Below are 12,233 nucleotides of genomic sequence, written 5' to 3' on the forward strand. Positions count from 1 at the left end.
TGTTGCAGTTTGTTTCTTTTCAATCTCATGGCCAACAACGATTCTGATGCTTTGTTTGGAGAATCCTCAAGTTTTTAACGCACAAGTTTCTAACCAAACCGTAACTAGTATCACGCTTCAATGGGATAAAGTCCCCAACTCGGATATCTATGAAATTGAAAAATACACTAAAAAGTTTGGCTGGCAAAGAGTGTCCTGGTTCGTATATAGTAGAGTTATAAATCGATGAAAAACAGAATCATCATTTTTCCACTACAAAGTGATGTCCTTTTTCGCAAAACAGACAACACACATGAAAAATATAAAAAAAAACTCTAAAACTTTGCTAAGAAAAAAATTGTAAAAATTGCTTTTTCTTTCGCATGCGGTGGTTATAATGTCCTTTGAAGGACGAGTGCGTGTAGGACGACAATTGAACAGCTGGATGATAACTTTGCATATCGATTCCATATAAAAGCCCTAAAACTCTCCCCAAATGGCAATCAAGACTGTGACGAAGAAGAAGAGTCCTTTGACGAACATCAGCCAAAGGAATTTATTACACTTGGCTTGTCCGAGGAAATTGTGGTAAGGACGATCTCGACCGAGACCGACACGGTGGTGTTATTAAGTTTTATGACTTTTCCTGTCCGCGTCGTCGTGTCGGTCGTTCGGGAGCAATTCAATTTCGCTTACGAATATTTATACCCAGAATGTGTTTAATTGCAGGGAATGACACTGTCATCTCCCCCTTCAACTATGTGCCTGCATCGAGCCATTAAGAAGGGTCAACAATTTCTGATCAAAAGGATCCTACGACGTCGTCCCAGCCTGATTGATTACCCTGCTCAAAATGGATACCTTCCACTAGCCAATGCCATTACCATGGGTGAAATATGCATCATTGACATTATCCTGACTGCTGGAGCCAGTGTCCACACAGGGAATCCTTTAAACGGTCGAACACCGTTGCATGTAAGTTCCTTCACCTTCATTTCAAGATTACCTAATGGTTTACATAGATTTTTTTTCTACGCTCTCTCTTTGTTTTATATTGAACTCTTGTGAAGTTGGCATTCTTTTATGGACACCTGCCAGTAGCACGAATCCTGCTGAACAAGAAAGCCGACATAAATGTCAAGGATAACAATGGCGTGACACCGTGCCATTGTGCCGTGGATGCAAACCAATATGACATTTTGAAATTCGCACTTGACAATGGTGCCGATATGGAGGCGATGGATATGTCAGGATGGACTCTGTTATTGAGAGCTGGTAGGTAGCGCACACGTCCACGAAGTTATTGGTGGTCAAATTCGGACAAACATCGAATTTTGTGACCTGAATTTTATAGAAAATATCGCCAAAGGACGACGACGACGACGGACGATATGTGATGAAAAGTGCATTAATTTGTGCGTTTCGAGTCTTTGGCGAAACTCGCTGGAAACTCATCACTTTTATACGCTTTTCCTAGTTCCTTAGTGTTTTGTATGTATATTTGAATACCTATACGATGTTTATCTTTTTCTAGTTGGAATGCATTCAGATTTGATGATTGTGAAGTTGTTGCATCAGCAGGGATCAAAATTGGGGGCACTGGATGTGAATGGACTTAATTGTATGGAATTGGCACGTTTGTTTGGAAATAATGAAGCATTGAAATATTTGGAGAATTGTGTGTAGAGATAGAGGCACACACATCAGAGTGATTGAAAATTCAATTTCAAATTAGAAATTTTTAGAAAGTTTCTGAGAAATGTTGATTTTTTTAAGATTAAAAGCATTCAAATCATTTTTTTTGGCTGAAATAATTATAACGTGTTGAGAATGTTCTAATTAAATTGAATTTTTGAAAGCATTTGCAAAATAAAAATTCAATAGAAACATAATTTGAAAAGTTTTTTGACAAAATGTTATTTCATTAGAGATTTTTGAGAAAGCCAAAGATAGACCACGAGCTAAAAGAACTGACGGAGTCTTTAAAATCATTTTTTTTTTATAAATAACCTCAAAATTCAAAAATATACCATTTTTTTATTAGTTGCATAACAGAACTTAGTTTTATTTTTTTTATGTTTTTATTTAATTTTAATGTTTTTGAAGTGAAAACTTCTTTAGTATCGTAGTGATTTAAAACAAGATGAAACGAAAACGCGACACGACTTCAACTTGTTATAACTTTTTTGTTTTAATAGATAGATGAATGAAATTTGCACTGTAGATAGGTAATTAAATAAGTTATAATTGTACAAAATTTCAATTAATTTCATATTCAAAATTCGGAGATAACGGTAAAAAGATATTCTTTTCCAACACACGTTATATCTTTTGATCTAGTGCACATACAAATTTGATTTAACTTTAATACGCATGCTGATAACATAACCTTTTATTTGATATATATATTTGAATTAAAAATACCTCAAAACACTTGTGGAGATCTGTTGGCGATGACCAGCTACCAGTGTAAGAAGTACCGTAATCTCAGTCTGGAAATTCGACATGGTTGACTTTAAAAAATTCTAACTTCTCTTGTAGACATCTTTGCAATAAGATTTATGCATCATTATACAAGGTGAAACAATAAGCTTTCACATGGTATAAAATTTTGTATAGGTTGCCAAACAAAAAAAATTGATTTAATAGCATGAGAAATAAAATATAAAAATAAATGTTTTTTTTTGCTTTTTGGATGAAATTTCATCGAGTTTAAAAAATTCTAACTCTTTTTGTAGATGTCTCATAGACTTGATCGATTTATATATTTTGAGCTAAGATAATAAGCTTTCAGATGGTGTAAGTTGTTATAGGTTGTTAGGGAAAAAATGCATTTAATAGCGTGAGAAGGCAAAAATACATGTTTTTTTCGCTTTTTTTGATGGAAATTGATCGAGTTCAAAAAGTTCTAGCTCTTTTTGTAGATGTCTCATAGACCTGATCGATATATATATTTTGAGCTTAGACAATAAGCTTTCAGATGATATAGAATTTATAAAGGTTGTCATATAAAAAACATGGATTTGAATTTGATAGAATAAAAATAATTAGATTTTTTTTTGCAAGAAAAATGATTTTTAAGGTTTCACTTCTACCCACGTGTGAATTGCACACATGATTGTTTTTTTTTTGTAGCAAAATATTAGTTTTTGGATGTTTAACGAATTAAATCGATTTTTCGTAAATGACAGTAATATTGGCCAGCCATATTTTGCCATAGAAACCCAATTATAATTTTCTAAATGTCTCGAATTAATCAGAATTGCTCTAACTTTAAAAGTTTTTAAGTGATATCAAATTTTGAACTTCAAAAAAAAAAAAAATCATAAAACAAAAATATTACAAGAATTACATAAGACTATTAAAATAATTTGTGCCAAATTTAAAGAAAATCCGTCCACTCTTTTATGCTGTGAAAATGTTTTCGTTCAGATGGACCAACTGAAGCACAGACGGAATTACGAGGCCCACTTTTTCAGACTTCTCCATCATTGTAATGTTGGTTTTGATTAAAACCTTAAAATTTGTTTTTTCCTATAGAGCAAGTAAAAATTACAGCTATAGTAAGCACCATTTAAGCACCACTACCACTACCTATAGCTATAGCCTATGAACTTGGTTGTTGTTCTTGTTTCATAGTCCAGTCATTTTATACATTTGGAAATGCAAATTATTGTCAAAAAAAAAAAAAATAAAAATACAAAATTGGAAGTCTGAACAAGGTCTACAAATTTGATTTTAATAATTTTTTGGATATTCATTACCAAAAACATAGATAACATCAAAAAACATATGACATGTCCTAAATTTTTGAATTTCTCGAAAACGGTTCATGATACACAAAAAATGTGTATGCATGAATTGTAGAACATAGTAAAAGCTACAAAAAGAGGCATAGTAAAATTTCTGTATCTCGTCGGATAGCCGAGTTATTGTCAAAAAACCAATTTTATTCTTTTTTTCAAAATGGCGGAAAAAGCTCATAGTAAAATCTTGGTCGAAAATTTCAAGTTAACATTTTTTAAGCATCGGTCATTTTGCATTTCTAAGCGGTTTTTTCCGACTGGCCTATCATTCAAATCTTGAATATAAATTGACGTAAGGAGCCTTGCTGCACTCACTGCATGACAAAATGCTAAAAGCTTGAACAAAATTTTAAATCCTTAAAAAGCTACGTTGCGTAGCTGATCCAGTTGATAAACCAACAAAGTTTTTTGAATTTTTTTCTGGAATTGAAATTTTCTATGCAAAAAAATCCACATACACCACAGTGACCCCCTAAATCCTTTTTTATTTAATCACCGCACATAGGGGTATTTGCCAATTTTACGCGGACAAAATTATTTTTCCGGTTTATCTTCATCAACAAGGTAAAAGCTTGTATTTAGTACTGGAATAAAGTGTTTTAAGTGTTGATTTCAATGAAAACATTTTTCTTCCTAAACCATCAAACAAAAAAGTGTAAAGAATGGATCCCAATGGTTTGTTAAAGCGCTTATAAATGGAGTTCTATTAATGGTATCGCCAAGATAAAGGTCTCAAAATTTAGGAAAAATCATAAGGATTCAGGTTCTGTAACTCAAGAAGTTGAATCTTTAAAAAAAAAAACTTAAAATATGGATGCTGAATACAAGGAACCTAACTATTTTTCAAAACCTAAAATCTTTAAGAAGGGCAAATGTGTCGAAGTTGCACTTAGTTGCACATGTTTTTTACAGATTCAATTAGATAAGAGTTTAACCTTTAGAAAACATTAAATTTTATCACACAATAATGTGAAATTGTATAACTTATCTCCTTACCAACACAGAAATTTAGTTTTTTTACGATTAATTTATATTAAGATTCAACATATCACTTTTAATTTATAAAGTAATACAACAGTTAGATACAACATCTAGTAGACAATTTCGTATCTCCTTATCGATATTAAATAAAAACTTTTGTCTACATCCACTAAAAAAAAAAGTACTTACTTAAGCACAGTCGCTAAATTAAAAAAAAAAAAATTAATTTTATCTTTGGGCTGAAAACTTTGAACTCTAGACCGCTGCTGTTAGTCACCTGAAGGGATAACCAATTTTAAAACTATAAAAAAATTGCTAAGCAAGTTATCTACTTTTAGTAGGATGTTGATTTCTTACGTTTGGATCAGTTTAAAATTTCGTGTTTTGTCCGCCTAAATTGATTAAATACCCCTATGTGCACCGGCTTAATTATTGTGAAGTAAATTGACTTTTGCTGACAATTCACCGATTATCAAAATTATAAATTCTATTTCATACTAATTAACATATAAGAAAAAACCAAAATACAAACCGACAGAACTAGGAAGTAAAAATAATCTTTTAATGCAAAATATGTGTTCAGAATTTTATGAGTAGTTAACAAAATTTTTAAAAATAAATCAAAATGGAAACAAAAAAACTGCAGCTTATATATTGTATTGATTAAAAATTCAACCTTAGTTTTCAAACTATAGTTATCAGCAGCTCACATAATACCCATTCCTTATCTGTGTTATCAGTAAATATATTCAAATTTATTTCAAATAATTAGAAACGTTGTTTTGAGTATTTGATGAGGTTACTTGGCGTTGGCATGCTTTACGCTATCACGATGATGTTATTAATCTCAATGAATTACTTCAAAACTTATGGAAGCACAAAAAGCATTCTATACTTCCTCGCTACAATAGCATCTGTACTGATTTTAATCTCAGAGAGTATAGCCAAATGTCAAATATGTTAGCTTGCTCCAATTCCGTCTTTGAAATCAACAAAATTTTTCGAAAATAACAAATCAGTTTCAGCTCTTTTGAGGTTTAACACATATCTCTGATTAAGTGTTTAGTTAGTTTGTGCGATATGTTTCATTGGTCAATAACGTACGGGTTGTTTGTGGGACTTTGGTTCATCTCCCTGCAAGGGGTTTTCGGTCAAATTGCCTACACACGTCATCTTTCGGATTTGCGTATCAAGGAATTACAAAATCTAGCTATTAAACTGGACCATTCCATTTACAAAGAAAAACCACCATGTGAAATGTACTACGAATATGTTTGCAATCGAAATCAACCAATGTTTTCAATCATGGGCAATTTACCATGTGAAAGTGAATTAATTGATCTTTTGATCGACTTACAAAACGATGATCAGAAATTCTCAGCGAAACGAAAATTGATGGACTTTTTCTTATCGTGTAATTTGGTTAAATCAGTTGATGATTGTTATCGTGAATCCTTTGATTATTTCCGTCCGGTATTCGGATATATTGTGGCAAATAAACATATGGATACACATGATCATAAGAATCTTATGGATTTATTGGAGAGATTTATTCAAAGAGCTAAGAGGACGGAAAATTTTTCTGGTCATTTATTCCGGTACAAATTGGAATCGCTAAAAGACAGATTCAAGGATCCAAGGATTTACTTTAAGGTAATTGTAACTGTAATCATAACAAGTGATAGTTTTTTTTTTTTTTTTTTTAAAGTGTGTCTGTCAATTTCAACTTAAGATCTTGCTAATCTATTATTATGTTATTATTGTGGTATATGTAAGTCGGAATTTGTTAATTTTCAGAAGAGACATTTAAAGTTTTTTGAATAATTAAAAAATGATTTTCGTTGTCAATAAAAAACAGAAATCAAAAGTTATATAGGGGAGAGTGGGGCTAAATTAAGAGAGTGAGGCTTATTAAGAAACGCGTTAAAGAGAAAAATGTTAATTTTTTCCATATCTACGGGTATATTTTCTTCAGTTGAAGATTTGACGGCAGGTTGAGAAATTATACTAGTAGTGCCCAAAAAAAGCAGGTTTGTAACTTTTTTTTTAAATTTTATTTTTGGTCTAACTTTTTAACATATATTCATTCGACTTTTTACAAGTGAATTGTGATTTTTCGCTTTATTTTATTTTTATTTATTTTTCATTACAACAAGGCTGTTTGTTATCAACTAGTGTAAAATAATTTTATGAATAAGAACCAGAGATCAAACCTTGCTCTTTCCCCAACTATCAGGGAAGAAAGATCTATTTCAACGCTCAACTTAACGATTTTTTGGGACGTACCCCACATTTTTCTTACATACTGAAAAATCGTTTAACTAATATATAACCAATAACCCTGGATATGAATGCTTGTTATTGAATTTGTATTTATTTTGGAATTGCAAACACATTTTAAACCACCACTAGAATTTATAAACCTTATAACCAATTTATGAATTCAAATAACTTTAATTTAAGACTGCTGTCAAATCTTCTCCGGAAATCTTGGATTTGCTCCACTTTTTTTTTTCAAATGAGGTTCATTTTTATTATTACCGATTTAAAATAAATAAATATTGACATTTTGTCTCTTATTTTTAGTTCTTGCTACAACCTACCCCGGTATGTGTACCCCGTATACGGAGTAAATTGAAACAACACAAATTTTTTTTTGAAAGCTTTATTTTTCAACATTACCGTTAGGTTTTGCTAATTTTTTGTGATGGATCTTGCAGTTAAAACATGGGTCTTCAATTTAAAAAAAGGTCTAGTTGACTTATTTTCAAATTTGTAGGACAACCATCGGTTTTAGTAAAAAGTGTTACATTTGGCCCCCCTCTGCCCTACACTGAAAAATTGGATTTTTATTTTGCTTTTAGATGGAATACTAAGTTTTATAGAAAATGCAATATTTAAAAATATAGCTCAGAGTTATGCCGTTTTACAAAAAAAAAAAATAGAACTATTTTCGACATTATTTTTTTCTGACCCTATGGAAAAAGTGCCGTTTTTAACGTTATTTAAAGACAAAACTAAAAATATAAAAATAAAATATTATTTTATACTCAATTTTATTTATTTAATAATGAAAAAGATATACAAAAAATGCACTTATTCTATCTTATAAGAAAAACATAAACAAAAACTTATTTCAATTCATGAGTTTTTAACTCAGTTACAGAACCGGACTTAGTTTACCGAAAAATTTAATTTAGGGCTAGGCGCACACATGCGATTTTGATCGCGCGATTATTCAATCGCAAATTAGATGACAAGAATTTCAATGACCGTTGACACAATTTTCAACTTTTTAATCGCTTGAAGCATGTGTGTTCACAGGCATTGAAATCCTTATGATCCATTTTTGCGACTAAATAATCGCGCGACTAAAATCGCATGTGTGGGCCTAGCCTAAACGAAAAAAAAGGCGAAATGATGAAAAAATCTTACCGATTTGCTCTTTTACTATTTGACATTTTCTTAGCTGTGCCGTTTTCTTCAAAAACACAAAACCAATCCTATCGACCATAACAGCAGGACCAAAGAAATGGCATTAATGTATACAACGTGGGAACTAGAAGACATAGTTCCCACGTTGTAAAAAAGTGCCGCTCTTAATTTTCACAAATATCCCAGTCATTTTGTATACATTAATGGCATTTCTTTGGTTATGCTGTTATGGTCAATAGGATTGGTTTTGTGTTTTCGAAGAAAACGAAGGAGGAAAGCGCTGATTACACAGAAAAATTGAGTTTTTTTTTTTAAATCAGTTGTGTGCTTTAAACTCAAAAATGAAAAATCTCGACTTATGCCACTTTGCCTTGAAAGCGACCAAATTTGCAGTTGTTTTAGCCCAACATTTTTAAATAAATGTCTTATTTAAAAAAAGATTTTAGAGAAAAAAAGTTCAAAAGCTATCTGTTGGTATGTATTTAATTGCAGCTTTGTATCTCATCGGAATTTTTGTTAAAATAGTTTTAAAGATTTAGTAATATATTTGAACACCATCTGAATTCTTCTAGACTTCTGTCTATTTGTTTCCTGAAATAAGAATTATAATAATACTAACTAACAGACATTATTATGTTATTTTTGTTTTTATTTTTGATAACACCTGGCAACCCTTTGTCCCCACTTTATCGACATGTGTAGTTTTTATCCATGTATCTTATGACATTTAATTTCCTTCGCTATAGCTCTTGCACATGAGCTACGAACTTCGAACTATGGACTGTCGCATATTTTGACTTTTATTTCACATGGGTAATAATATCTATTCGCAGACTGTACCGAATTGTCAGTTAAGTGATATTCATACTAGCTGCGGCCTGCTTCTACAAATAATTCTCTTAAAGCTTTTTCTAAAGTTATCAACTTATTCTTATTTTAATTGTTTAATTATTACGCATTATTTAAATGTAGAATATTGCATAATGCTTGTTAAAACTACAAAAAAAAAAAACACATTTTAATATTTTCTATGCGACCAAATAACTACGAACTGGCAAATGTCAAAAATGTAAACTAGCAGTCCACAAATTTAAAACGCATTCCACAAAGTTACGAACAAATAATTCGTTCGAATTGACCTTCAGCGACCATTCGCAATTCGCAGCCGCAGGTCGCATCTTCATATGAATGACACTTTAGACCCAGAAATGTGTACTCAGTTAAGCACTATTCACATGAGAACGACCAACGAACGACGAATGAATGATTTTAGACTATTTCATCACAAATTCTCAACAAATCAATAGAAATATAGTTTATATATAATTTTACGATGCATTTATTCCCTTTTTAATATAAAATGTTAATAAATGTGAGAAAACAAATTTATTCGTCGTGAAAAGAATTCTAGTTGGTACGAATTGTCAGACTGAATTCGCGTTCCACACATTCCAAACGAACAAAAAGTTCGCGCGTCCTAAACCTCCAAAATCATGTTTGTTTTGATTTTGGTGGTGAACGTTGCCAAATTCATTTGACATATTTGGTTTTCGATGCCTCGCTTTTAAATTTCAAACTGATTTTTTTTTCAATATATCCCTGTGCTTCTTATTTAAAAGAAAACAAAAGCAGGAGTGATATAATTTTGAGGTTAAATCGCGCTCGCGTGCAAACAATTTATTCGTTACAGTGTGGATGGTATGTGGAACGTAAATAGAGTTTGACAGTTTTTCACCACAGTTTTTCAAGATGATTGTTAGAAGTATTATCTACTTGGTAAAATATTTTAACAATATAATTCATGTTATTGACTGCTCTTAAAATATTAATTACTAGTTTTTTTTTTTTTACAATTTATTTAGTTTCAATTCATAGTAATTTAAATTCAACTAACTTTATTTTTTTTATAGATGTCCGACTTGGATAACGAATACAAGAATGTCAGAATTTACCGCGATGGCTATGAGCATAACATAAAATCACTAGAAGACCTCCGCAAAAGCAACAATGAGACTTACGCGCGTGGTGTGCCCAAGACTATCCTCGATTGGACAATGTATATGTATCAAAGTCGAAACAAACCCATGTCTTATTACATGTCAACATTAAATGTACATCTTTGGATGATGTTTTACAATAGCTCGGCAAGAATGGAACCCAAAAAATACTCCGATATTGCTGATTGTCTTAAACTTCCACCCATCATAAATGCTTTAGATGAGGCACGTTTAATGGCTGTTATTTACATTAAGAGTTTCCAACATGCATGGGCAGAATATAGGGATTGGATAACATCGACAACAGTCACACAAGAGATCTACGATCATGAGAATGAAATTTTAAAACGTTACAAGTTGGATAACAAACGTTTATTTTTTACACTTTATGCACAGAATTTCTGCGATTTTGGAAGAGAAATAGCTGAGAATGTATTCTTTTTGGGATTGAAGCAGAATCATGACTTTTATACAGTTTATTCTTGTGGATATCAAACTTTAAAAGGCGTAGAATGTGTTTAGAGATAGTGGAATAAAGAAATAAATATTTTGTACTAGTTTGTAGTTTTGTAATATACAAATTAATTGGTTTTTGTAAATCAGGCCTATAAGATATTGGTTAAACATTAAATATGTATAATTTTGGTTGGAAATCAAATACAAAAGTCAAAATATTTTTATTAGAAGTAAAGTCTTCAGGTTTAACAAATTTTGAAGATTTTCTATCATGTTTTCCCGAGTAAAAATAGAAATTGAATTAAAAAAAAAAATAAATAAAAAAAAATATTGACCGCCGCACCACAGCCGCACCACAGCCGCACCACCGCCCGTTTGGCGAAAAATTTCGCTGCACCACCGACGCTGCGCAGCCGCACCATTTCCTTTTAAGCTATTGCATAGATTTTAACGCAGGCCTGGCATGGGGAGCGAACCAAGAAATATCGTAACGAAAAATTATTACACTTATGATGGTATGTGTGGTATATGCATATGGTACGAGTAAGGCATTTGTGAACGAGTAAGGCGTTGCTTGCGCTTGCGAATTGCGATATTAAATCAGAAGAGAAAAAGTATTTTTGTGTTTTCTTATTTTTTTATCTGGAGAAGTTTAAGACATGAGATTGTGTGTATGCATGTTTTCAAATGTGACCTTGTTGTTGTATATGAATTGATAGGTAGATACATGACATTGGTTTTGTGAAGTGTAGGTAAACAAATTATAATTGCATAAGTTGATAAAAAATGCAATGCAACAGCTTTACCGCGGCAGTCCTCCAGTGCCACAAGTCTTTTTTGTATATTTTTAAGTCAAAATATCTTCGAAGACGACTTGAACATTTGTAAAAATACGAAAATAGAATTTTTAATCATGGTGCGGACGTGGTGAGGCGGTGGTGGTGCGGCGCACAGTAGTGCCTCTGGTGTTTTTCGGCGTAAAAATTCATTTGCACGGCCATTTCTTGACAAAATGTCATGAAATTAGGTACACTGAAGGATATTTGTATGGAAAATTCGAAAAAGCTACGCCCAGAATAAGCCTTTAAATAGAATTTTCTATTTTAAAATAGTATATGTACATAAAACCTAGAAATTTGACTTAATTTAAGTCAAAAACTGCAAGTTGGGTTGTATTTGTTGATGATTATACGTGCAAAATCCGTTGTAAATGAAATCCTAGCTGCTCCTTTTCACAAGTTATTCATATTTTTGTATTTCTAATCGGGACAATTTGGAAAAAAAAATCAAAAGTTCTTTTGTAGAGGACTTTAACACAATAATTTTTTACTATGGGAGGGGGGTCCATCTCCCCCCGTTTATTCGGGAGGGGCAATTTTCTAAAATATCACGGTAAATACAAATAAAATTATTAAAAAACAACGGCAACACTTACAGTTATGAATGATACCTTTTTCAAAAGCTAGAATTGTACATTCTAATTTTTAATTCAAATTATTGCAATTAATTGTTCTCGAAATAGTCAACTTCAAAGTCAAAGTTTGGCAAAAAAGTAAAAAAAAAAAAACGCATTAAATAC

The 12,233-nt window shown here is 31.6% G+C and overlaps 2 protein-coding genes across 2 annotated transcripts; both read left to right on the top strand.

The window, feature by feature from the left end:
- Positions 1 to 1,788, top strand: LOC129917116 (serine/threonine-protein phosphatase 6 regulatory ankyrin repeat subunit C). Its single transcript, XM_055997466.1, has 5 exons — positions 1 to 198; positions 390 to 567; positions 709 to 954; positions 1,050 to 1,254; positions 1,514 to 1,788. Exons 1-5 carry the CDS (start codon positions 47 to 49, stop codon positions 1,663 to 1,665), a joined length of 933 nt encoding a protein of 310 aa, XP_055853441.1. The 5' UTR covers positions 1 to 46; the 3' UTR covers positions 1,666 to 1,788.
- Positions 1,789 to 5,688: 3,900 nt separating this feature from the next.
- On the top strand, positions 5,689 to 10,929 carry LOC129917115 (uncharacterized). The gene is made up of 2 exons (XM_055997464.1): positions 5,689 to 6,419; positions 10,112 to 10,929. The coding sequence occupies exons 1-2, from the start codon at positions 5,847 to 5,849 to the stop codon at positions 10,718 to 10,720; spliced, it is 1,182 nt and encodes a 393-aa protein (XP_055853439.1). The 5' UTR covers positions 5,689 to 5,846; the 3' UTR covers positions 10,721 to 10,929.
- The last annotated feature ends 1,304 nt before the right edge of the window (positions 10,930 to 12,233 follow it).

Source organism: Episyrphus balteatus, chromosome 3, assembly GCF_945859705.1.
Source record: "Episyrphus balteatus chromosome 3, idEpiBalt1.1, whole genome shotgun sequence".
In the NCBI taxonomy this organism is placed as follows: Eukaryota; Metazoa; Arthropoda; class Insecta; order Diptera; family Syrphidae; genus Episyrphus; species Episyrphus balteatus.